This window comes from Caenorhabditis elegans, chromosome I, assembly GCF_000002985.6.
Source record: "Caenorhabditis elegans chromosome I".
NCBI classification, from domain to species: Eukaryota; Metazoa; Nematoda; class Chromadorea; order Rhabditida; family Rhabditidae; genus Caenorhabditis; species Caenorhabditis elegans.
The window spans coordinates 11423923-11449094 of record NC_003279.8 but is presented as its reverse complement, the minus strand read 5'-3'; the positions used below and the strand labels follow the sequence as shown (position 1 = coordinate 11449094).

The 25172-nt window shown below is 39.8% G+C and overlaps 5 protein-coding genes, 5 non-coding genes and 2 pseudogenes across 13 annotated transcripts; 6 read left to right on the top strand and 6 right to left on the bottom strand.

Annotated features, from left to right (window-relative positions):
* Positions 1–2450: 2450 nt before the first annotated feature.
* Positions 2451–5643, bottom strand: ZK1025.1 (annotated as a pseudogene). Its single transcript has one exon. A coding segment is annotated over exon 1 (3193 nt).
* Positions 5644–8385: 2742 nt separating this feature from the next.
* On the bottom strand, positions 8386–9806 carry C27C7.1 (SRP40_C domain-containing protein). Its single transcript, NM_060522.6, has 5 exons — positions 9707–9806; positions 9494–9595; positions 9063–9382; positions 8863–9016; positions 8386–8814 (listed from the first exon to the last, which is right to left on the bottom strand). The coding sequence occupies exons 1-5, from the start codon at positions 9782–9784 to the stop codon at positions 8653–8655; spliced, it is 816 nt and encodes a 271-aa protein (NP_492923.1). The 5' UTR covers positions 9785–9806; the 3' UTR covers positions 8386–8652.
* A 1881-nt stretch (positions 9807–11687) lies between these two features.
* Positions 11688–12313, bottom strand: nhr-259 (NR LBD domain-containing protein; the record flags this gene model as incomplete). Its single annotated transcript, NM_060521.3, has 3 exons — positions 11688–11741; positions 11789–12065; positions 12114–12313. 3 exons carry the CDS (start codon positions 12311–12313, stop codon positions 11688–11690), a joined length of 531 nt encoding a protein of 176 aa, NP_492922.1.
* Positions 12314–13076: 763 nt separating this feature from the next.
* On the top strand, positions 13077–15424 carry nhr-73 (Nuclear receptor domain-containing protein). The gene is made up of 7 exons (NM_060520.5): positions 13077–13258; positions 13626–13769; positions 13815–14074; positions 14326–14534; positions 14586–14787; positions 14833–14907; positions 14955–15424. Exons 1-7 carry the CDS (start codon positions 13222–13224, stop codon positions 15006–15008), a joined length of 981 nt encoding a protein of 326 aa, NP_492921.2. The 5' UTR covers positions 13077–13221; the 3' UTR covers positions 15009–15424.
* A 248-nt stretch (positions 15425–15672) lies between these two features.
* Positions 15673–15974, top strand: C27C7.2 (annotated as a pseudogene). The gene is made up of 3 exons: positions 15673–15684; positions 15736–15818; positions 15869–15974. Coding segments are annotated over exons 1-3 (201 nt in total).
* Positions 15975–16938: 964 nt separating this feature from the next.
* On the bottom strand, positions 16939–20081 carry nhr-74 (Nuclear receptor domain-containing protein). The gene is made up of 9 exons (NM_060518.4): positions 19999–20081; positions 19202–19345; positions 19076–19141; positions 18967–19026; positions 18822–18922; positions 17511–17734; positions 17261–17462; positions 17135–17209; positions 16939–17084 (listed from the first exon to the last, which is right to left on the bottom strand). The coding sequence occupies exons 1-9, from the start codon at positions 20021–20023 to the stop codon at positions 17031–17033; spliced, it is 951 nt and encodes a 316-aa protein (NP_492919.2). The 5' UTR covers positions 20024–20081; the 3' UTR covers positions 16939–17030.
* C27C7.9 lies at positions 18915–18942 on the top strand. The gene has a single exon (NR_050569.1). It is a non-coding gene; the product is annotated as an Unclassified non-coding RNA C27C7.9 (non-coding RNA).
* C27C7.13 lies at positions 19667–19716 on the bottom strand. Its single transcript, NR_050567.1, has one exon. It is a non-coding gene; the product is annotated as an Unclassified non-coding RNA C27C7.13 (non-coding RNA).
* Positions 19667–19716, top strand: C27C7.11. The gene has a single exon (NR_050568.1). It is a non-coding gene; the product is annotated as an Unclassified non-coding RNA C27C7.11 (non-coding RNA).
* Positions 20082–20347: 266 nt separating the features above from the next.
* On the top strand, positions 20348–20440 carry C27C7.10. The gene has a single exon (NR_050566.1). It is a non-coding gene; the product is annotated as an Unclassified non-coding RNA C27C7.10 (non-coding RNA).
* On the bottom strand, positions 20348–20440 carry C27C7.12. Its single transcript, NR_050565.1, has one exon. It is a non-coding gene; the product is annotated as an Unclassified non-coding RNA C27C7.12 (non-coding RNA).
* A 2600-nt stretch (positions 20441–23040) lies between these two features.
* Positions 23041–25102, top strand: C27C7.5 (Galectin; the record flags this gene model as incomplete). 2 transcript variants are annotated; one of them, NM_001276567.2, is made up of 5 exons in its annotated part: positions 23041–23079; positions 23125–23349; positions 24224–24368; positions 24415–24602; positions 24821–25102. In NM_001276567.2, 5 exons carry the CDS (start codon positions 23041–23043, stop codon positions 25061–25063), a joined length of 840 nt encoding a protein of 279 aa, NP_001263496.1. The 2 variants fall into 2 exon arrangements, with proteins under 2 accessions (NP_001263496.1, NP_492918.2); NM_060517.6 differs by lacking the exon at positions 23041–23079 and having other exon boundaries at positions 23140–23349; positions 24821–25063.
* Positions 25103–25172: the final 70 nt, after the last annotated feature.

Sequence of the window (25172 nt, the reverse complement as noted above, 5' to 3'; positions counted from 1 at the left end):
TGACGAATTCTGAAAAGTCTCATTTTTCTTGGCTAAAGTTTCATTTGGAAAATGTTTTTATATAGAATATTGAATCAAACTTTTTAGCTCCATGACCTTTGCTCGTGGATTCTGGGAAAGCTTTCCGGCATTTACCTGCAGCTTCAACAAGACTTGAGCAAGAAGCTGCCGATCCTACAAGTTTGAATGTAAGAAGTTCTACAAGCCTTGCCTTGAATGTAGTCTAATTCCAAAACAAATTTGAGTAACTATCTCACAAGAAACAATTCCGCGGAGATTGAGATAACATTCGTCTGGGTACCTACATGATGCCCTAAATAGCACGACAGATAAGCCACAAAATTAGAACTCGTGGAATACGGTAAAACATACAAGTTAGCTCAAATGTTACCATATTACGGGACCGTAAAAATCTGAAAATGGTGTATTGCAGAACATATTTGACGTGCAAAATATCCTGATGGACTCCTGCAGCGCTTGTGTCGATTTACGGGTATCGATTTTTGAAATTACTATTTTTTTTTCGAACAGCTCAGGATTGATACGTGGTGCCAGGTTGTCCCATCGTTCCAATGCACACTAAAATGGCGGGAAAAATATGTAGCAAAACGCAAATTGGATAGGACGGTGAGGATTCCGCTGGGATATTGCGATCGCCGATTTCTACAGTAACTCGGGAGAATCGTTCGATTTTTTGAATATATTTCAAGAAATAAAGTCGACAGTCGACAGGAGAAACACAAAATATTAGAAATGCAATGTCTGACTAAAATTTTGAATCAGAGATTTTTTTCGCCGGAAAAAATATTTTTTTTAGGTAATTTACTGAAGAAACATAGTGGAAAACCTATTTTCTTTTTGGTTTTTCAAATCATCTAGCACAACTTTAGCGCAATTTCTGTGAGTAATTTATAACCATTACGTTAAATATATTAATTTGGCACATTTGAACAAATTCAGACGGAAAATATTTTTTTGGTCAATTTTCTTTAAAAATAAAATTTTGAAAAAAAAAATTCAAATTCAATTTTGATGAAACTTTGTGAATTCAATTAATTGGCATGTTTTTCATTTTAAAAACTTAATTAAAATCTATGATTGTTACTGAGAATTTCAAAAGATTGAAGTAAACTTTGCCTTTTTCAGTTGAAAACAGTAGTGTTACATATGCAAAGTGTTATATCTCAAAGACAAGCCATACCATTTTGTTGAAAAAATACCAAAAACTTGTTCATAAATTTTAATTTCAAAAATATGTTTAAAATTCCTGTAGTTAATCAGGTTTCAAAGTTACGTCAGTTTTGGCCAGAGGTACCCATTAGCGATTGTAAACAGTATGATGATGATACTTCAAACTATGTATCTCGATCTGTTCTATCACAACTGCTTTTTAGTCCCTTTTAGGCCTTTGTATAGTCCTGTTCAGGCTATTCCATACTCCATCAAACTACATTCATTTCCTACACTGTCCTAAAAAATCGGCAATTCTTTAGGACACTGATAACAATATTTTTGTTGGAATAGATGTATGTTACCGTTTTCTAAGCGGTTTACATAATTTCTCTACTAGCAATACTTTCCAGTTTAAAAAATATATATACTTGCTATTAGCGTGGAGTTTTTTGTCCTTAGATATGCGCCCAAACGCCGCGTGGAGCTAAAAGCCTTGTTGAAATTTGGCTTTAAAGTTACTAAAAATTGTTGAAATCGTTTGAAAATGCACCAGAATATTAACAAACCTGTAATTTAGTAATTTGAAATAAATTACCTTCAAAATACACGAATAAATGTAATTAAAAAGTGGTGTAGTCGAATTTTTCGATTGCTTTATTAGACTCAAAATTGTCTGAAAACAACGAATTTCATAATGAAATTTCTTGGAAACTGCTCAAAAAAAAGGTATCGCAGCTCTAAAAATAACCTAAAAATGATTAAAATTAGAAATTTGACCGATTTGTTGATGTCGCTGTTGACACCCGCAGTCGCTGGGGAGTCAGACCCAACGGGTGAGAACGGCGAAATGTGTGTTCGCGCGGAGGGCACGGAGCTTGGACGAGCGGCGGATGACGATGAGCGGTGCAGAGGGAATAACAGTACACATTTTAGATAAATCCAAGTTTATTATGAATAAATAAATGGAAATATCAACGGGAAACTGACGGATGACGTGGGGACGGGTGGCATCCGTGGTGAAACGTGTGAAGACTAAATAGAATTGGCCTAAAAAGGCATCTGAATATTTGTGTGGATTTACGGGAGTACGACGCTCCGCAATAACGAAAGTGTGCGGGGGGCGCACTTGCATTAGGAAATACGCAAATGGCGCTAATTCAAATAATAATATTTTATTAATTAAAGAATGAAATGTTTCTGAGTGAACGAATGGAACAGAGAGTGAGCGACTCATGCGGATGGTGATTGTGGGTTCGTGGGTGAACCTGACCAAGCGCCTATATCCGCAAAGTTGGGACGGACGGGCTCTGCGGAGCCCAAGTGACAACACTCCGGGGGGGGGGGGGGGGGGAGGGCAGAGGCTCGACTATGACTGACAGACTGTGTGCATAATTGATATAGGGCGCCTTGGCCTTTCGAGGAATGTAATCTCGGGTTCTACCTGGTGGAAGGTTGGCCGCGGCGTGATCTGATGATGAATCAGGAGTCGTCGTGTGAGGATCTCTGTATCCAAGTACATTGTCATGGAAGTCTGGATTAGGCATGTCGGAGTCGATGCCGTCAAATTCCAAAGCAAGAAGTCCAAGGGATAAGTGGAGCATCTTGATGTTCATACGGGCTGATAGAGTACGTGATTTTGCGATGAGTAGCATTGTCTCGTATTGTACGTTCGGGGTACTGCAGAACGCATCGAGCGGGAATGTTGGCCGTCGTGTGCGATCTTCGCAGGTGTGCTTTTCTGCGGCCACTTTTTTGTCTCCTGGTGAGTTGAGAGAGTGGGATAATCCTTGGAAAGTAGGATTTTTAAGTGAGATAAGCTGGCATACGGAGAGTAGGTAGCACTTTTCGTTTGTTTTGAACCTAGCGGTGCGAAGTTCGTTCGCGTGATTGGTTCTATGAACTTTCGCAATGGAAGGCCTCTTGAGGTTATTGGGGTCCTTCCAAGACTTGCCCGGAAACATTGAACACCTGATTGGTATCATTCTGTTTACGATTTTTGATATATTTAAGAGAGAGTGTGTGAAGGCTATTTCTCTCTTGGGTTGGTGATCAATGTCCAAGACGGAATTATCTGTAGACAGCGTATAGATGATGTCGCTAGAATCCCAGACGTAGCCCAAGAGTTTGATATTTCTGGACTCTGCTCTATCTTCGCGAAGGAGGTGAGCCATGATAGAGCTTATATTTGTAACAAACTCGCTCAGCTTCATGTTCTTGTCTTTGAAAGAGAACTTGGCTGGCATGACTGTAGGCCTGATTTTGTGAAAATCATTTGCGTCGAGCAGATGTTCGTCAATGTAGAGATTGTCTCTGATGACAGCGCTTAATGGTAGTGTTGAGCTTGGCACTTTAAGCGGGATTCTGGTGGACCAGTAACGACAGTGGATTATCGATTCTTGGTAAATGATCACCTTATGATAGTTTTGAGATTTTAAATTTAGTGATGGAATTTGAGATACAGCGGTCGACGCATCGTGGAAGCCTTGTGACACTGGCTTGAAAAAGCTGGTCGGGAAGAGACCGATCGCTTTGGGTATGACATGTTGAAAAAAGGAGTCCATTAGGGACAAAAAAAAAACAACCGTAACGCGTTTTGAGACAGTGAAATGACTTGTATCTAATGGCGACACATTCCGTAGTGTTGGGAAAGGTTGGCCATGAAGGTCGTTATGAGAGACCATGAAATTAAATATTTGGAGAGAGGGAACGTTGACGCAACTTGCTGATTGCGAATCAGCTTTTGACAGGGGGCTCTGTGCGGTTGGCCCCGTGCCCGCCCACAATGAATTAGTGGGAGGTGTTGCGAGTTCCCCTCTCTCTGTGGAGAGGGAGATCACGAAATAACCGACTAGCCGGATCCTCGTGTATTGGTGAATCAGAAGCTTGTTCGGAGACTGATGACCAGGGTGTGGTGTGCATGGACGCCGCGATCAGGCCATTTTCGAAGCTGTTAATGTGCTTGCGAATTCACTCATAAAGAATATTTGCGGAAGGGGTTTCCAAATCAGTGTAAAACTCCGTGGCTTTATCTCTGAGGGAGAGAGGGAGTTTTCCGATGAGACCCAAGGTGATCCGCTCGTCGGAGGCTGAGAGACCCGATGCGGTCAGTCTTTGCACCAAGAGCTGGCGGGAGATGAGATCTAGTTTCATTTGTTCCGGATTGGAATGATTGAACTTGAGCGTTCTGAATTGCTCGAGTAAACCTCTTTGAGTGTCTCCTTTACCAAATACAGACTCTAACATGTCCAAAGTTGTTTTGTAAGCTACCATGGAATCATCGTGATTTGAGATGCATGGCAAGGCTTTTCCGAGCAGGTGACTGCGTAACATGTTGAACTTTGTCACTGCTGGAAGTCGAGGATTGGCAAGAACGACTGCATTGAATCCGTTCTTGAAGGCACGGAAGTTGCCAGTGCCGTCAAACTTTTGCAAGTGTTTGGCGTTGCTTTCGAAGTTGACGACTCCAAGGACTCGGCTAGAGACTGGAAGAGGAGGTGAAGTATCACCCTGATCGAGCTCGATCTCACTTTCCGCTCTAAGGATCTGATTCTGATTTGGTCTAACTTGCGTTGGTGCTGTTCTTCAGCAAGTTCGTCGGCTAAGGTGGATTGATGAGACCACCTGTCGACATCAGAATCTCGGATTTGTGCTGAATGGCGACGCTGTCCGATACATGTTAATCGGGGAATCCCGTGTTGGATGTGAGAGGATCGCTGATGTGATCGTCACTCTGGGCTCAGGAACTTTGATGTGCTCGTTCCCTGATATGACATTGTGATCTGAGCCCATGTTTGTATTGAGATCTTCGAACGCGTGATTGATGCTGCTCAGATCGTCCGACTCGGATTGTGATGAGTCGGCGTCGGATGTCACGTACGGAGTGAGTACGTTGTCCTGACGAACATGGGGGGTCACTGGAAAGCCGAGAGATGACAACTCTCTTTCCAACATGACGATGTCACGTTTTGCCTCGTTGAGGAGGGCTTGAGGTTGGAGTCCTGCAAGATGAGCTTCCACCTCTTTGTGATAGGTGTCCCTATTGGGGGAATCTCGCAGTGCCGGTTCTTGGAACTTGTCGTTCACGAATTGGCGTAGGTTCTCCAACTAAACCGCGTAATGCCGAAGTTTGTTGAGAACTTGATTCGCATTGCGGAGGATAGCGTTCTCGATGGGAGGAGAAACGTTCGGGTTGCCACCAAGATGTTCCAGCATCATTCTAGACGCTTCCTGATGGAACTGTCGCGTCATATTGACGATGCGGGTGATGGTACCCTTGATAGTGGCGGCTGGCGATCTCAAGTGGTGTGGGCGACCACGTCTCGAGCGTCGGTTTGATTGCCTGCCTGAGGGGTTACCTTGAGCGGTAGCCGATAAGTCACCTTGAAGGGTGGCCTCGGGTGCCTCCGGGTTATCAACACGCGGGGTGTCGACTTCCGGGAGACCTTTTGAAGATTTGGAGAATGCACTCATTTCCAGGGTGATTGTCAAAGACAATAAATCCAGTTAACTGAAATGAGTGAATTTTGATTGAGTTGTTTTGAATACTCAATACTGTTGGAGTGTACACTTCAATCTCCGAGGTGGAGATGATGTGTGTATTTTTGAAAACCTTTCCCCCCTCATTCTTTGATCATCTAACAAAATGATTCCTTGCATCTGAACCGAGTGCTGTAGCTCCCGCCGGTATGATCACGGTGGGATCAGATGGGAATGAGTGGATCCAGGGACGCATGGTTCAAGTGGACATTATGCTTTCCGAATAATGTAAACTCTACGTCGTTTGACATTATGTTTTTTGGATAATGTATACTCTGCGGCGAATGACATTACGTCGCTAGAGTTTTTGTGGTTTGTTGGATTTCTTCGTGGGAATGACTTAATGAAAATCCCTTCTCGAACCATTCAGAGATGCAATCTGACCATGGCACCTACCAACTGGTTGAACCGACCTGTTGGCTTTTTTTTTTGAGTGGAAATGTGACATGTGGCTCGAGAAGTCTCCTAACAATGTCTCAAAGAGAGTAGCGGAGCCGTAAAACCAAGTTCGGATCTGGATGACCGGTCAATTTCGAACATAGTTTACTTTTCTGAACCGAGTTTTTATTGCTCGTGAGAGTAATATTAAACTCTGTCTAATATCAAGTGACATTGTGTTTATCAGAACAGACCTGGACGTCAACTGAACGAATAACTTTTGATTTATGTGGTTTTGAATAATTTTGACATATTTTTGCCAATGTTGTGCACCAAGTGTGATAGAATTTTTGGATTGAAATTTTATATTTGATGTTTGATATTTACGGACTGAGACAGTTTAGTTCATCAGGAGAACTTTATTTGACGGGAAATTACCCAAAAGCAAACGAAAATTACAATACGATATGTGTGGATCGAGTAATTAACAGTGTCTCAGTCTTTTTGTAATTTGCTCAAGCTCCCATTGTTCCTGGTTGAGTGGTGGAACTGGCTATGAATCATAAGAAGTTGGGGAAAGAACTTCTTGAGAATAACTCACTTCTGGATTTTGTACTGTTTCAAATCCATGGCAGCCACGTGCGGGTTTCAATTGTCCGATCTTTTTCAGATCTTAGGGTCATGGGGGAAGAACCAGCTGAACTGACAGGTATGTAGAAAAGGGTGGCCAGGTCTACAAATGTAGGTGGTTCTCTACGTTGACGCACAGGGAGAGGAAATCTCGGAGCACTACCACGTGTATTGGGATGGCGTGGTGCTCTCCACATGTCTGAAAAGGAAGGGGTGTGAACTTGTTTCAGACAAATGAGCAATAAGCTAGTTAAGCTGTGAAGCTTTGGAAGCTGAATGATGCTTTTAAGGTTATTGAGCTGTTTTACTGTAGGTTCAATTGGGTAGTTGAGCCGCAGAGATATTTGATTTGAAGCCTTGTGTTTTGAAATCAGGTAGGCGACACGTAGGAGACGTGTTTTGAAAAGGTCAAGAACGTGAGACGACGTTTTGAACTTTGTTTGATTTTGTGAATGAATACAGAGGCTTTATCCGCTTTGTGACACGTTGTCAAGCTTGTTTTGACTTTTATGAAATATTACAGAGGCTTCACCCACTTTGTGACACGTGGCGAAGCTTGTTTTGATTTTTTAATTGGACTTTGCGAGAGGGGATTCTCGTAGTCTATTATCAATGCTAAGGTCTGAATTGCTGAGTGATGCAGCACCTTACATTGATCTATTCGTATTAGTTGACTTATTTCCAGTTACATGTGGAATTACTATCGAGGACTTGTGAAAGCACTTTGCCATCTTACGGCTAGTAGACACCTCTGAATCTCCGGCAATGTGTGGAGTCAATCCGAGGATTAAATTCGACAAGACACTCTGAACGTCTGCCAGACATCCGATTGCTAGAAGCTCCTAGGCCCGTCGACTTCGGAGAATCTAGTACAAGTCGTGGCAAGAATGGGGAAGCTGCCACCTTGAACACCCTTGAAACGGCCTGTGCATCAGAACTTTAGTACATTCTTCATGACTAAATACTAGGGGTGAATTCAAGACCTATTCTTTCATCACGTTCATCAATTAAGAAGAACCCCTAACTGCTCGATAGGCTTAGTACTTTCGTGTGGTATAGTACTTCACTATGAAAAAGCAAGAGTTTCCAATTGCTTCTGTTCTGATTCGGAGCAACAAGAACGTCTTCGAATCTGTCGGACGCTTTTGGGGAAGCTCCGACAGAATCGCAATCGTAAACGATCGTTTGAGTGATTCGTTTGACAAATCACAATCGTTTTTTGGGAAGATTATTTCTTTGGGAGACGAACCTTCTTTGAAATTTACGTGACTTACTACGTAGTTAGAAGCCCTTTGGGTGGGAACCTCATGATATGTAGATCGTGTGAAGTCATAATATTTGATGTAGGTGGTGAAACCTAAGACTAATGAATTTCCCACGGTTGTTCTGAAGGGTGACCGCGAGCTTAGAGATCATTAGAACAGTTTGGAATCTCTATGACTGTCGCTAGTGAATGTTGCGATGAGATACGATTTCGAGTTGAAAGTTCGAAATAGCAATATGATTTTGATGACCTAGGAGTCTCTAGTTTTGATGGTGAAGCCGAGAGACTATTAAGCCTATGATGCCAACTGTTATATCTAGGTATGAATAGATCCAGTTGTTCTTGATAAGCTCAGAGAAGGGAGCTTATGATTAGCGTTGAGTTAACAACATTGTCACGGTAATAAAGTGTAAACACTTTTATTTTTGATACAACTGCACCCAGGGTGGGAGTGAGTGTACAATCCAACAGGTTTTGAGGGCAATTGAGGGCAATGAAAGGAAAGTTGAGTGAGACAAGTAGAAACGAAAGGATGGGAACTCGATAACATACAGTTAAGGATGGCCTGAGGGGAGATAACAACAAGTTCATCACTTAAAAGGGGTTAAGGATGGCCGAATAACAACAACAATAAATGGTTACAATTTGACAACAGATATGAGTGGAGGTGATCACCGCATATTATTGAAGAATCCATGCGCTCCAATGACATCATCCTTGTACGGAGCATAGCGACGCTTCCTGGATAATTTTTGATGGTTGGCCTTGCGGTTGACAACGCGCTGTGGGGCCTGCTGCTTCTTGGCTTGAGCGCCTTGCAGCTGTTGTTGTTCCTAAAGAAATGAGGGTGGAATTTCATTAGGATGTTCGCTATATCTCACCTTGCGGCGCTGAGTGCCGGCCAGATTGTCGGTGACTCCGACTTCCAGGCGGTTTCCACAGAGCTTCACCTTGTCCTCTTCGGGCTCTCCGTCCGACATAGTGGAAGCAGTCGGTTGTAGCGTGTCCTGATTGGATGCACAACTGGCAGATGTCCTGCAATTAAAGGCTCTGTTGGAGAGGATTTGTTTTACGCTGAAACCTCCCGAAGAAGAAATTAATTATTCCATGGGAAAATTTGAAGATAGATTCCCCTGTGATCAGCGAATTTTTTGATTTTTTGAAATCGCTGTGGTATTTTGAATTAAAATCTTGCGTGGCTTTTGTATCCTGCATAAGGTTGGCCAGAAGTTTCGGGAAGTTTGACAACTTGAGTTGGGACCTTCGTGCTCCTTGGCTTGAAGGGTGGCCATGAGCTGGAGCCTTGGATCCATGACGTTGATATCCTTGTGAAGGATGGACATGGCGCTCGTGAAGATCCTTATGAGCATTGCGGCCTCCGGACTGAGCAGAAGTTAAGTTCTGCAAAGGAGTTTTATTATTTTCAGGAAAAAATTGGCGAGAGGTTTCCCTGCGACCAAGGTTTTCTTTTACGTGTTTTTGAGATACGAGATTTGAAAATAAAATCCTTACATGGCTCTGTGATCCGGGAGAAGGGTGGCCATGGACGTCAGAGCCCGACGATGCTCTTTGAAGATCCGTTCCGCGCTCTTGTGGTGGCTGGGCGGTCGAATCCTGTAAAAGAAATTAATTATTCCGGACAAAAATTGGCCAGGGGTTCCCCTGCGACCAAGGTTTTTCTTTACGTTTTTTTGACAATAACGAAATAAATAATTAAGTTCTTACCAACTCGGAGGAGCCGCTTGAAGGGTTGCCTGTTGGTTTGGACGGCTTGACAATGCCGAAGGGGGGTCTTGAAGACATTTTCCGCCGAGAGAGTGATTTTCTGAAAGAAAAAACGAATTAATTACGAGTCTCAGGAGGGGGAGACGTAAATAATTGACGGAAAATGTTTAGATTTAATAAAAAATCATTAAAATGCAAAAAAGAAATGCAAAAAAAATTCGAAAATCGACGAAAATCATGACGAAAGATTTTGGGATTCGGCTTCGAAATTGCGAGTGTGCGGTTGCGCGTCGCGGTGTACACAGAATCTGTGCATACACCGTTGCGTACCGTACTCCTCGAAGAATCTTAATTCCAACTGTTGAAGGTTTTGAGAGGTGATTCAGTGGATTTTGTGATGGAATCGTTGGAAAAAAGATAAATTTGCGGAGATATCGAGGGAAAATTGAATTTTCAGATCATTTTTATCGACATTTTGTGCAAAAACGAAGATTTTGGAGGAAATCTCTGCTGAAGAGAGATAAATCGACGAGGATGGGGGGGGGGGGGGGGGGTAGATTCTTTTCAGAATCGAGTTTACGCAAGATTACGTAAGGTTTTTTGACCAATTTTAGCTATTTTAACGCGGAAAACTCGTGATTGAGAGCGATAAAAAGGCTAATGAGACCAGTTGCGAGTGTGATAATCGAAATAGGATCAAAATACACGTAGAAAATCCAGATTCGTGTGTGAAAACGAAAATGAATTCAGAGACGAAAAATATTCGAAATTCGAGCGGGCGGGTCGAATTTTTTCGAAAATTGACAAACAAAACCAGATTTTGAGCATGATAGAGTCAAATTTAGCTTTTTATGACTGTAAAGATCCATTTTCGAATGGGATAGTCGAAAATGAACCTAGGAAAGACGATAATTGAAAGAAATCGACTTACCTCTGACCGCTGGAATCCGCGCCACGTGCCTCCCTGACTCTGGATCCGTTTCCGGCTCGGAACTTAGTGATTCACGAGCCGGTTAGGTCGATGCACCAATGTTGACACCCGCAGTCGCTGGGGAGTCAGACCCAACGGGTGAGAACGGCGAAATGTGTGTTCGCGCGGAGGGCACGGAGCTTGGACGAGCGGCGGATGACGATGAGCGGTGCAGAGGGAATAACAGTACACATTTTAGATAAATCCAAGTTTATTATGAATAAATAAATGGAAATATCAACGGGAAACTGACGGATGACGTGGGGACGGGTGGCATCCGTGGTGAAACGTGTGAAGACTAAATAGAATTGGCCTAAAAAGGCATCTAAATATTTGTGTGGATTTACGGGAGTACGACGCTCCGCAATAACGAAAGTGTGCGGGGGGGGCGCACTTGCATTAGGAAATACGCAAATGGCGCTAATTCAAATAATAATATTTAATTAATTAAAGAATGAAATGTTTCTGAGTGAACGAATGGAACAGAGAGTGAGCGACTCATGCGGATGGTGATTGTGGGTTCGTGGGTGAACCTGACCAAGCGCCTATATCATTTATACAACAGTCGCAGCGGCTGGAAATTAATGTCTTTCAAATCACTTTTTTTTGAAAACGCAAGATAATTCATGTACGGAAATTGCCGTTTTTTCCGGCAAATTCGGTAAATCAGTAACTTGCCGGTTTGCCGATTTGCCGGAAATTTTCAATTCTTGCAGTTTGTCGGAAAAAACCTTTTTCCGTGTCGCCGAACTTGTTCATTTGAGTCTGAAAACGTGAATTTCGGAAAGATGACACAAAATATTTCAGTTTTCGTATATTTTCCTCTAAAATAGAAATCAATATTTGAAAATCTATTCCGTCGAAACAAGGGCATTCTCCAATGGATCACAATCTATTCCCGTCTGACACATTTAAATGCATTTGGGGGACACAAAAGGCGACGGAAAGTCTACGAAACAAATGTTTATTTGGAACTTTAACGTCTTTTAATATAAAACAAATGTCACAACGTCAAATAGATATTCCAGAATTGAGCAATAGCTTGATGAAGTCGTGATAGATATCCTGAAACAAAAATTGTCTTTATCCACAAAATTCCAACTTAAAATTACCGATACAGTAACAATTTGCAAAGTAATATCCCCTATCCTAATTGCAATTTCAAAATCGTCCATTTTTGTCTGTGTCTCATAATAGTTTCTCAGCGCGGAGCAAACTCCTTCATAGTGCTCTTGAGCAACAATTTTCAGAGCAGTGGAGGTTTTGTGGAATTTCAGATTCCAGATGCAAAACAACTTGAAAGCAGAGTATTCATACATGTTCAATTTCAAATTTGCCAGGGAAGATCCCAATGTTGTCCTGACCTGGTGAATGAATTCAGAGAGTTTTCTGAAAAATTAGTTTAAATTGTAGCAATAAATAAAAGAAACATTTCACCTGTCAACTCCAATTTCATAGTGAGCCCCATCTGACATGGAATATTCCCTGACAGAATCCAACCAAACATTCAAAAATTGGAAGTACTTATGTAGTACCCTGATATCTTTTTGATGTAACTTAGAAACTCCAGGGCAGTTAATGCATGCTTCCATTGCTGATCCACTTTGATGAGCAGTGATTACCATGAGCTCATTCATTGATTTAGCATGGAGAATGTTCTGGAATCAACTAGCTTTGTTATGGGACCTGCTGTAAGTAACCCCATAATTTTGGGGTTTCAGATCAGGGGAGGGCGGCAAATTGATTTGTCGACAAATTCAGCCTACCTAAGACGTACCTAAGACATACCTGAATCGTACCTAAGCCTTCTTAAGCCTATATATGCTTACCTGAGACATGCCTAATAAAACTTACCTTAAACGTGCCACCTAATCCTACCTAAGACGTACCAAAGCCTACTTAAGACGTACCTAAGACGTACCTAAGACGTACCTAAGATGAAGTGTCTCTAATTCTCTCCGAGACCTTATATATTTCCCGACGACTACCAACCTTTTGATCTAAAACGAGAAAGTGTGTTTTGTGGTTCCACAGGGGCCCGTGGCGTATCTTTTGAGGACATCAAAAAGTCTGCCCATCCAAACAACCAACTTCAGATTTTCAGATGGAAACCTAACTGGGGACTTTTTCTTGAAAATTTTGCTCATATGAGTGAGAATCTGTTGAGAAACCCCAGCTCTACCTCAGACCTAGTTGATTTTTTTTTCTGGAATTTCGGTACAGAAGTCTGTGATGGTTTTCCAATTTGCTTCTACCGCTAGCTGATGTAAATTCTAGAGCCTTTCTACTGAAATTTCCACAAAAATGTTTCCAAAATTCATAATTTTTATTCTCCTGATATACTAAAAATTTGACTTCTTGATAGTATCGTTCGATAGCATCTCTTGAGACTCCGCAAGACTTCGGACAGAAATTCCGAAACAGCACAAGTATCAGCAGAAAAGATCAGGAAAGGATGAGAATAGCGTCACTTGGATTCTGTTTCTCCGAACGAGAATTTTGGATCGAAATTATTTATTTTGTCTCCTGGCAAGTTTGAAGAAAAATGTCGACAACAGTAGGGAGACCGAGTAATGAAATAGGTTAGTGAAGTGAAATTTTTCTCAGAACTTTTGAATTCCCGCCAATTTTTTCTCAAAAATGCGAATTCCCGCCAAAAATTGTTTTCTCAGACACTTTGAATTCTCGCCAAAAATGTTTTTTTTCAGAAAATTTGAATTCCCGCCATAAAAATTTACTCCCAATCAAAAGTTTTGAATACTCGCCAAATTTTTCACGAAAAGTTTGAATTTTCCGCCAAAAAGTTTTTCTCAGAAAATTTATGTCCTGCCAACATTTTTCAGGAAATTTGAGCTCCCGCCAAATTTTTCTAAGAAACTTTACCTACAGTAAAAAAGGTTGCTCCAACGGCTTTTAGCTTTAGTTCAAGCCAATTCTCACAACTTCCAGCTTCCTGCCAAGTTTGTCACAGCACCGAACGAACCCGCCTGTACTTTGGCATCACCTCCTGCGCAGCTTGTGCTGCATTCTTCCGAAGATCCGATGGGATTCGCTACATGTGCACTGCAACTAACAGCTGCACTATTTCTCATGGTAGTTTTAGCTTCTTGAGAAAATCCTTACTCAATTAAATTTCAGATATGAAGTTCTTCTGCAGAGCATGCAGATACACCAGTTGTATTCGAGCCGGGATGGTCATGAGCCGTAATGCTTTAGCTACTGCTAGAAAAGCACCGAACAACATAATACCACGGGAGCCCACACCAAGAAGCGTGCCGTCACTTGAGGAAGTAGACGGGTTCAGCAAGATCCTGAACATTTCCAACGGGGATTTGCTCAAGTATTATGTGAAAGAAGTGGAGAGCATAATGGCTCAGCAGAGATATGGGGAGCAAAAGGTGAGGATACCTGGCACAGTTAAATGGGTCTACGGCCGTTTCAGTCGGATCTCACCTGGTGTCAGGATGCCCCATTACTCTACTGCACACGAAATGGCGGGAAAATGTAATATTTGTGACGTCACAGAGCATTTCGTCATTTCGTGTACAGTAGAGCGATGGGACAACCTGACATCACATGGGTTTTTGACAAAACCGTTGAATTGTTTTTATGAAGCTTAGCAAGGCTAACCATCTGACTATAATTTCAGAACGCTCTCCAAGTGAAGTCAGTGAACGATCTTATGATTGTCACCGCCTACCAAGAAGGAACATCCCTGGAATCGTGCTTCAACTGCCCTGGAGTAGATATACTGTATAATGAAGACGTTGAGGTTGTGCACAAGTACTTCAAGTTCTCGAACACCTGGATTGATTCACTCCTTGCACCTACTTCCCCACTGGATCCTAGCTGTAACGAGTGAGCTGGATAATCTTTATTTTCTTTTAAAAATTTAATATAAATTTTCAGAAGAATCTCTGAGTTCATCCATCTACTCAAGTCAACTCTGGGGAGCACACTTGCCCAGCTTAACCTGAACATCATTGAATACGCAGCCTTCAAGTCATTTTGCATCTGGAAGCTTGTGTATCACAAAACAAGCATTTCAATGAAGATTGTGGCTCAGGAGCATTATGAAGGAGTTACAAGTGCTCTTAGGAAGTATTATAGGGTATGGGATCTACAGTTCATACTACATTTAATTTGAAATTTTTAGAAGAACATTAAAATGAGTGAATTGGAAATGGCCACAAGAATCGGGGATATCACACTGCAAATCATCACTGTATCGGTTAGTCTTTCCGAATCTAGGAGCAATTTCGACGTTACGTTATTCAGAATCTCTACAATGACATGGCTCGGATGTATCATCAAACTGGGCTTCAACTATGATGCTATGATTGAAAAAAACTTCTCAATCCCCAATGAAAAGTGAAGCTGTCGAAAGTGAAACCTTATTCACGTGGTTTTAATAATACAAATATTTAATGAATCCTGAAATTGTTATCATTGCTGAATTTTTCTTTTAAATTGTGCATAACAAGTAGTTAAAACTCTGTATTAAAAATCTGTATAGTTTCAGAAAATTTTATTAACCTGATTTTCAGCTAGCAGACTTTTTTGGAGCATGCTTCATGTTTACAGTGAATTTTGTGAGTACTTGAAATCATGTTAATTATCTAATTAACACAATTGTGAATTTGAAAAAGTCAACCCATTTAGTTAGAGCTTATCTTAAATCTTTAAAGCACAATTCTGAACAAGTAAGCTTCCTTGATAGTTCTGGACCATTTTTACTATAAAACTTCACATTGAAAATTTCAAGAAAAAGCAACAGCCACATGACTAGTTGGGTTTACGATAAGACTCAGGGAGTATTTATAACTGGTGAATAACTACTCACTCACCCGGAAAATTCCTGCACAACTCAACAACTACACTGTTTTCCAATGGAACAGTACTACATTTTCGATTTAATATTAAGGAAATTAAAGCTAACGTTGTGGAAAAACCATATAGATTTTTCCCGAACAGCACAGAAGGTCACATTTGGAATATGCATGATACGGTTCGGACTGTCTGGAACTTCCTTTTTTTTCATGTTTAGCCAGTTTTTCAGATGCACAAAATCTTCGGAGCCACCCCGCCAATATTTTCCTACACTCCCATTCTAACCATGAACTTATGCATAGCAAAAGCAACGTAACTTTTTTTGAACTACCAGGAACTTCATTAAATGTCTTTTTTTCCAGACCAAATGTGTGTCATAGTACCGGTAACCTGTGCAAAGCTGAAATGGATAATGTCACTAGTTGGGTTTACGATAAGACTCAGGGATTATTTATAACTGGTGAATAACTAAAGCCCCTTTGAATTCAAAAATAAATTAGTTTCTATTTCTAGTTTGTTTCAAAAACAACCCGAAAACTGTCCTGTCCTAGACGTTGTAGATCCGCTTAGATGATTACGCATTTGTCATCCCAAAAAGGAAGTACATACATATTTTCCAGTACAAAACTATCTCTAGTTTCGGATCTTCTGCGGCAGGTACTTCTAGACACTGAGTCTAAAGATGGTATCGGGTAGGGCAAAGCACAAAGTTTGCAAGTTTTCAATTACGGTAATTCTACAGTAGTCTTCATAATATATTTTTAGACATGGTGCATCATACTTCAAGATATACTTTTTGACATGGTGCATCGTATTTTTGAACATGGAGCATCATATTTTTGAATATATTTTTGAACATGGTGCATCGCACTTTTATATATACTTTTGGACACGGTGCATCGGGGTTTTGGATATATTTTTTGGCATGGTGCATTGATATGACCCCGAATAATTTTAACATCTTATACATTGGTTCCTCCTAAATTTATCAAACCATTTTAAAACTATTGAGAGTGAGCCAAACATGGTGCATCAACCAAAAACTGCCCACATAACTTTAATAACCCATATCTCAGCTCATTCTGAAGATATCAAAATTGTGTACTACTACAAAACGCTAGGAAAAGTTATGACTTATATTATGTTTATGGAAATTTCTTTGACAAATCAAAGCAAGATGTGGAATTAGCTGTCAAAGTTGAAGGAAAAAACCTTCCTCAATTTAACTCGACCTACTGCATCTGGCAATTTGTGTACCGATATATGTATAAAAACCCCGTTCAGTTTAATACGTTTCCAATGCAATGTAATAGAATATTGAGACAAAAGACCTCAGTCAGGTCAGAGATTGCACCGGCGCTGCCTATCGGAAAGAGATCTGTTGGCGTTGAGGACACTTTAAGGACGTGTCTACTTGCAATTTGCAACACGATTCGAAATAATAAAGTTTATATGAATAGTTGAAAATATAAATAATCAGAATTTAGAAAAACCACTCCCAATACATTATATTAAATTAGTATATTAAAATTCAACTCCAATTTGATGATATAGCCGGATCATGTCGTTGTAGAGGTTCTGGAAGCAATATATTTAACTAATTAATTAATCATTAGCCTTTTTTATACCGAGACAGTGATAATTTGCAATGTGATATCCCCGATTCGGGTTGCCACTTCCAAGTCGTTCATTTTGGATTCCTTCTGAAAACAGGCACAACAGGACTTCAGCAGAAAATAATAGGTTCCCCTTACCCTGTAATACTTCCGGAGAGCACTGGTAACACCCTCAAAATGCTCTTGAGCCATAATCTTCATTGCGATGCTTGTCTCATGATACACAAGCTTCCAGATACAGAAGGACTTGAAGACTGAGTACTCGATGATGTTCAGATTAAGATGGCTTAGGCTGAATCCTAAGGTTGATTTGGAATGATTGATGAATTTGGCAATGTCCCTATAAAGTTATACGGTAAATTTGGCAGTAGTCACAGCAATTACTTACTCATGATCGCACTGGATAAGCTCCACTTGATTGGGAGATATCAAGCTAGCAAATATCGAATCAATCCAGGTATTGGAGAACTTGAAGTACTTCAGCAGAACCTCCACATCTTCCTTGTCTAGCATATCAACTCCAGGGCAGTTAAGGCAGGATTCTGTGGAAGATCCCTCGTGATGAGCGGAGACAATCATTAGGTCGGTGATAGAACTCACGTGGAGGGTGTTCTGAAAATTTTTGGATCAACTTCGGAGAATGTTGACCTAGTTTTGGAGAGGGTTATTCGGAAAGTGACGTGCGGGGATGTTATCCAACACAATGAAACAAGGCCTCAAGTTCAAAGTAAGAAGTGAATTTTTTTTTTAACAAAAATTTTGAAGCACTTGTTTAGCCAAATCGGAGAATTTTAGTCCAAATTTCGGCGAATTTTCAGCAAAATTATCCGCAAAATTTTGATGAATTTTTGATAAATTTTGCTGAATTTTTGGAATTTTTTAGGGAAATTTCTGCAAAGCTTCGGCAAACTTTCGGCAAATTTTCAACGTTATTTTTCTAATTTTAACCCAATTTTCAGTGAATTTTTGACAAAATTTTATCGGATGTTCGGCATATTTTTGCTAAAATTAAGGTAAACTTTGGCAAGTTTTTGCTACATTTCAGCGATATTTCGGCAAACTTTCAGGAAATTTTCAGCAAAATTTTTGGCAAATTCGGGCAAATCAGTTGACTCTCGGCAACATGATTTCTGCAATTTTTTGGAACATTTTTTGTAAATTTTCAAATTTTCAGCGAATTTAGCCCGATTTAAATTAGTTTAGGCTGTTTTTGGCAAATTCAGGCATTTTTTGGTAAAATTATGGTGCACTTTCAGAATATTTTTGGTAAGTTTTTGCCAAACTTTCATCATATTATCAGCCATTTTCAACAAAAAATCTGCGAATTTTCGGCAAACTTTCAACTTAATGTTTTCTAATTTTTGCCAAAATTTTGATGATCTTTGGCAAACTTTTGACATGTTTTCAGAAAATTTTTGTATAATTTTCAGCATATTTTCATCTGAATTTCATTTAATTGTGGCCGAACTTTCTGCGAATTTTTGGTAAATTTCTGGCAAGCTTTCGGCAAACTTTGGGCAAATTTTCAATAAAGTTTTGGCGGATTTTCAATAAAAGTCCGGTGGATTTTCAGCGAAATTTCAGCTAATCTTGGATAACATTCCAAGATACAACTCATTTTATGAATCCCAAATCTCTGCTGAGACATCATATCGGTGACTTCTTTCGTGTAGTACTGTAACAAATCATCTTGACTAACATCCAGAATATCACTGAACTCCTCGGAATCGTCTGGGGATGTGCTTCTGGATGAGGAGCTGGAGCCCAGGCTGTCTGTAGGAGTTAGGCGTAGGTGAAGTTCTGGAAAAGGTTGAAGTTTGCTGAATTTCAAAGTTGAAGCTCACCTGGGATGACAGCTCCCGGTGTAGCAGCTTGATTTTGATGGGTTCTATGTTTCCGGACATCTGAAAAAATTTTGAAACCAAAATTTCAAATTTCACACTAAAAACTCACTATCCCTCCGCATCCCGGCTCGGACACAGCTCTCATATCTGCATGCTCGGCAGAAAAACTTGATGTCTGAAAGTAAAATTTGGTAGGTAGGTAGGCATGAAGGTAGGCAGGCAGGCAAAGACCTACCATATGCAATAGTACAGCTATTATTAGCGGTACACATGTACTGAATTCCATCGGATCTTCTGAAGAAAGCTGCACACGCCGCACAGGAGGTAATGCCAAAGTAGAGACGGGTTCGCTCAGTGCTCTGGCAGACTTGGCACGCCGCTGAAAATTTTATTCGTGGTGGGACCCAATTTGACAAAAAAAAAATTAATTGAGTTTTCGTGTCAGGCCCACAAAAAATAGAAAAAAACGGATTTTTTTCCCATTTTGAAAGCTAACATATCCCTAGGCCTAAGTTTAAGCCTAAGCTTCATCCTAAGCCAATGACTAACGCCTAACGCCTACGCCTAAGCCTAAGCCTGAGTTTAAGCATAAGATTGATTCGAAGCCTCGGACAAAGCATAAACCTTAACCTATGCCTAAGCCTAAGCCTAAGAATAAGCCTAAGTGTGAGCCTAAGCTTAAGCCTAAGCCTTAGCCTAAGCCTGAGACTGAGCCTAAGCCTAAGCCTAAGCCTATGCCTAAGCCTAAGCGTATGCCTAAGCCTAAGCCTATGCCTAAACCTACGCCTAAGCTTCAGCTGCCGACTGGCCTTTATTTTTGGATAAGAATTTTTTTTTAAAGTACAGTAACCTATTCGTGGTAGGACCCAAAAAGTAGGACGAAGGCCGATTTCCAGACAATGTTCAATTTTTTTAGGATAAAGTAAACTATAATTCAAAATGCAATTTTTTCAACAATTTCGTAAAAAAACTACAGCAACATAGAAAATTTTGTGGTTAAAGCCAAGAAAGGGGCGGAGCCTAAAAACGTACCTTTTTCCGTATACGATCTCTCCATGACAGCACAAACCGAGACGAAAAATGCAAAATTGAAAATTATCCCCCTTCCCCTCTGTGAAATATTATATAGACAGCCCGTTATCTCATCGTCTCAGAATATGTACCCAGAAATGGGCGGAGTCACGATGCACCTAGATTCTACGGACATTCGTCCGCTTCGGACATTTTCTGACTTGCCAAAGATATCTGAGAAATTTGATGGAAATTCTGCATTGTGTTGTTGGAGAGACAATTTTGGAGACAGCCAGGAAATTCAAAATTTCAATATTTTTTTCAGAACAATTTGGCGAGGCTTAGGCGTAAGCTTAGGTTTAGGTTTAGGTTTAGGCTTAGGCTTAGGCTAAGTCTTAGGCCTAGGCTAATTTTTAGGCCTAGGTTTAAGCTCAGGCTTCGGCTTAGGCGTAGGCTTAGGCTTTGGTCTAAGATTACGGTAGCTTTCAAAATGAGAAAACATTACCTTTTTTTTTTTTGAGAAAAGCTTTTGGCGGGAAATTTAAATGTTAGTTGTTCTTGAAATTTTGGAAATATTTCAAATCATCTTCAAATTCAAATTTTAATTTTTTTGTTGACATTTTTGGTAGCAATTTCCAAAGTTTTCAGTTTTTCTAGAACCTTCTTTTCAATTTACAATTAGACGCGAACTTCAACTGTTGATTTTTTTTTGAAAATTGAAAACTTTTTTCACGATTTTTTCTTCCAATTTTGAGTTAGTTTTTTTTTCAATTTCATATAATTTTTCTCCACGACTCCAATGAAACTTTATGGCATAAATATGCACTTAAAAATTGCATTTTTGCCCGACACTTCACGTGTCCTTTCGGAATTTCGGAATAATTCGGAGTACATAGAGATGGCGGGCGGAGATTGCTGTCTGCACGGGGGTGTCTGAAGAGTATTTTGTGTTATGAACTTCTGGTATTTAAGAGTATCAAGTACCGTTCTTTTGTAATTGAAAATTAAAAAAAGACATTTTAAAAATTCTAATTTTTTCACCAAATTTTTTGGTCACAGAAAATATTTTAGAGCATGAATTAAACTGTTTTTAGACTTAAATTAAATTTAATTAATTAAACTTTTTTTTGAGCTCCATTGACAATCGCCTGCCGGACAACGCGTGGGAAAGTCGTGTACTCCACACGGACAAATACATCTAGTTTTACAACTAAAATCGAGCCGCGACGCGACACGCAACGCGCCGTAAATCTACCCCAGATATGGCCGAGCCAAAATGGCCTAGTTCGGCCAGAACTCTTCCATTTCAATTTATGAGGGAAGCCAGGTTTGGTTTTTCACAATGAAAAATTGTTGTAAATTCGTTTTTAGGAAATTTAAAAAAAAAAACAAGGTTTTTTGAGAAAGTCGCTACTTTTCGAAGATTTTTTTTTAATTAAAAAAAAAATTCGCGTATACAAATCGGCTTTTTATGGTCCAAAATTCTTATTCAAAATAGTGTTTTGTATTTTGTTTGCCCCTGGATAAAATCATCACATTCGCTGCACACAAATAGGTCAGAACCATGTGTGTCTGCGGCAAGAGGAGATTTAAAAATCTGATAAGAAAATTTAAATCCTTGCAACATATAACCTAAAAGTTTTTTGTTAGGTACCAACAAAAAGGACTTTACGTACTCGATAAACGGGCAAACTATCAGAAAAGAAGATGTTGCTAGAGATTTAGGTTTTCTCATCGCTCCAAATCTAAAATTCACGGAGCACTGGAAAAAAGCCATAAATGCATCCAAATATCAACTTAGTCAAATATTTAATATGTATAACAGTAGAAACCCAAGATTGATGACCTTGCTTTACAAGACTTTTGTTAGACCTCTTCTTGAGTATGGAACGGTAATTACTAGCCCAATTAGAAACTCTGAAACAAGAGCCATTGAGTCAGTTCAAAACGCATTTACTAGACGATTATACAGTAGAACACAAGGCAAATACATCTCGTCAACTGACCCGGAGTATAAATCTGCATCCGAACGCAATGAACTTTTTGAGCTCACAACACTACAAACGCGGCGCCAAATCTATGACAGAAAAACTATTATGAAGATGATTAATGGTAAACTAGATCTCAACGTACCTCAATTTTTTACATATTCTGAAAACACACGAACTCGTTCCAAAAAGAAAGTCTCATGGAGCAGATGTAAAACTAAAACTAGAAAGCATTTTATTGTAAACCGTACGCTGAGTAACCCCAAGTTTCTAAAACATATATCAGATCTTGAATAACGAGATGTCTGACAACTGATGATTGCAACATGAACTACCCAGATAACATTATTTCCTCCCAACTGTCCTGTTAACAAACTTTCGTTCCTATTTTTTCTTCTTGTTTCTATCCCTCTTATTCAGTGTATTGTATTTACGATCTATTGTATGTGTACATTTTTCTTTTTTCTTCAACTTTTTCCACGTCTCCTCGCGAGCGTAAATAAATTAATTAATTAATTAAACCAAAAAACAATTTGCCGGATTTGCCGGAAACGCCGGGCTCGGCAAATTTTGCAAATTCGCCGCACACATGAAAAATTTTCAATGAAAATTTGGTCCAAAAAACAGCCCGAACCCCAGTGAACTTAGTTTTTTCCATTAATTTTGGCACTTTTTGAGCTGCAAAAAATATTGCGATTTACCGAGTAAAATGACCACGGCAAATTTTCCAAATTTTCCGGATTTGCCGAGCTCGAAAAAAGAAAAAAATTGTCGAATTTGCGGTGCTCGGCTAATATTTTTAAAAAAGTCGATTTGTTAAATTTGCCGAGTTTTGCATATTTCAAAATTTTCGGCACTTGCCGAATTGCGGGAAATTACGGCTAACCCTAATCCAACCCCTTATAGCTTCCGGGATGAAATATTCAATTTTTTTTGTACCCGCCAGCTCATATGAATTGCCGACAAAACATGGATATTATTTGTCTCATCTCTATGACAATTCTTGCATAGTCCATTGAAACATTTTTCAATCTCTCCGCTAGTTATTTTTTTTTGAATTTCCGATTTATTTGCAATGAAGGCTTTGATATTTCTAGTTAGTCTAGTCAATATGGTAATTTTAACCCCAATTTTCTATATCTATAGTTTTTAATTCCAGGTGTACACTTACACTATGATAGTGTCCTGGGGTCGTCCAACAGAAATGAGCCCCGGGAGCACAGTAGATCAGGTGTTGTGGGATACTTGCGTCAAGTATTGTTACAATTCTATGTATTGTGTTTTGGCATACGGAAATGACAGTTCGTGTACTTTATTCGATTTTGGTGATGTTTCAACAGTAGAAAAGTTGGACCCAGAGGAGAATTTGAAAGTCGCAATGAAGGTTTGTGCCATTTTTCTTGGCATAAAGTTTGGATTTTTTTTAATCCAAAAATCCAAAAAAAAAATCAATCCCTAAATTTCATTCGAAAAGAAAATTGTAATTTTCCTTTAAATTATAAATTTTTTATTTAAAAAAAAACGTTCACTTTTCGAGTATAAAATTTGGAAATTAAAAATGTATTGAAATTGAAATTTTACTAGGTTTTTTTCACGAAAATTTGTAATTAAAATGATAATTTCTATATGTTATTTTTCACTTTTTCATGAGTTTAAAGGGAGGAACATTTAAATTGCCGGAATGGAAAATTTCCGGCAAATCGGCAAATGGCCGGAATTGAAAATTTCTGGAAAATCGGCAAATTGCCGGAATTGTAAATTTTTGGAAAATCAGCAAATTGCCGGAATTGAAAATTTCTGGAAAATCGGCAAATTGCCGGAATTGTAAATTTTTGGAAAATCAGCAAATTGCCGGAATTGAAAATTTCTGGAAAATCGGCAAATTGCCGGAATTGAAAATTTCTGGAAAATGGCAAATTTCCGGAAATGTAAATTTTCGTTAAATCGACAAATTGCCGGAATTGAAAACATTTAGCAAATTGCCGGAATTAAAAATTTCCGGCAAATCGGCAGACCGGCAAATTGCCGGAATCGCCGAATTTGCCGGAAAACGGCAATTGCCAAAAAAAAGGCACAATTTTAAGTGTTTCCGTCTTGTAAAAAAATCCCTCTAAAAACTTCTGGATGTTCGGCAAATCGTCGAATCAAAATTTCCGGCAAATTAGCAAACCAGCAATTTTCCGATTTGCCGAATGGCAAAATATGCAGTTATGGCTAACCCTGAAGGGTATAACTCATAATATTAAGCAAACTTTCAGATTAACAATTCCACGGCAGATACTACCTGCCCTACAAGTATTTCAGGCTCTTTTCCATCGAAAATGCGGAGCATGTGGGAAACTTTCACCAATTCAAATTATAACATCACTTTTACCGGTGATCTATGGAAGTTTTCTTATCAAGGTGACTTCCCCACAATATAAAAATTCTCAAAAATCTCAAATTTCAGATAAAGTTACGCAGGCTGGGAGCAACTACGCCCTACCGTACACTATTATATTTCCCGACGGGCATTTTAAACTGAAACAGAGTATTGTGTTAATTGGTTATCCATCAGAACAGAGGTGGTTCCTCAATATAGAATCATCAATTGGAGAAGTCCTGTTTCATTTCAACCCGAGACCAGAAGTCAATGAGGTAGGCGGTAGGCGGTAGGCGAGCACCCAGTGCGATAGGTAGTTGTTCGGCAGCGGCCGACACTTTCGGGGTTCCGCACTAAATAAAGATCCATGGTGGCTGGTGGCGTGTGGCCAGCGAAACCCCGAAAGTGTCGGCCACTGCCGAACAACTACCTTATCGCATTGCGCCCCTCGCAGCCCTAGGCGGCAGGCATGCAGGCATGCTTCTTCTTCCAGGTTGTCCGGTCAACTCATCGAAACGGAGTTTGGGAAATGTATGAGAGTAGTGGAGGATATCCATTTACAGCTGGGCAACAATTCAATTTGACAATTACCAATAGCATCAGTGATCTACAAATGTACATTAATCAAGTATGGTTTGCTGATTATAGACATAGAACTCCGAATCCTGCTGAAGACTATGTGAAGTTGTGGGTTCAGGTGGCAGTGTACGTGGATTCATTGGAGATTTTGGGATGAGATTTAGAAAGATTTTCTTATAATAAAATCATCTGATTATATTGTTTTCTGATTTAAAAATACGACAATTACCTACAGATCCAGACTGATTTGGAACAAAATCACGGGG

Excerpts from the sequence above, each read along its gene's own strand:
- C27C7.1 (NM_060522.6), bottom strand. The coding sequence starts at position 9,784 with ATGTCTTCAAGACCCCCCTTCGGCATTGTCAAGCCGTCCAAACCAACA. Across the intron at positions 9,017-9,062 it reads ATTAATTTCTTCTTCGGGAG|GACATCTGCCAGTTGTGCAT; the intron begins GTTTCAGCGTAA and ends CTTTAATTGCAG. Across the intron at positions 8,815-8,862 it reads CCGGCACTCAGCGCCGCAAG|GAACAACAACAGCTGCAAGG; the intron begins GTGAGATATAGC and ends TCATTTCTTTAG.
- nhr-74 (NM_060518.4), bottom strand. The coding sequence starts at position 20,023 with ATGGAGAGATCGTATACGGAAAAAG. Across the intron at positions 18,923-18,966 it reads ACCGGGAGCTGTCATCCCAG|AACTTCACCTACGCCTAACT; the intron begins GTGAGCTTCAAC and ends AACCTTTTCCAG. Across the intron at positions 17,463-17,510 it reads CTTATCCAGTGCGATCATGA|GGACATTGCCAAATTCATCA; the intron begins GTAAGTAATTGC and ends ATAACTTTATAG.
- nhr-73 (NM_060520.5), top strand. The coding sequence starts at position 13,222 with ATGTCGACAACAGTAGGGAGACCGAGTAATGAAATAG. Across the intron at positions 13,259-13,625 it reads GAGACCGAGTAATGAAATAG|CTTCCTGCCAAGTTTGTCAC; the intron begins GTTAGTGAAGTG and ends CACAACTTCCAG. Across the intron at positions 13,770-13,814 it reads CAGCTGCACTATTTCTCATG|ATATGAAGTTCTTCTGCAGA; the intron begins GTAGTTTTAGCT and ends ATTAAATTTCAG.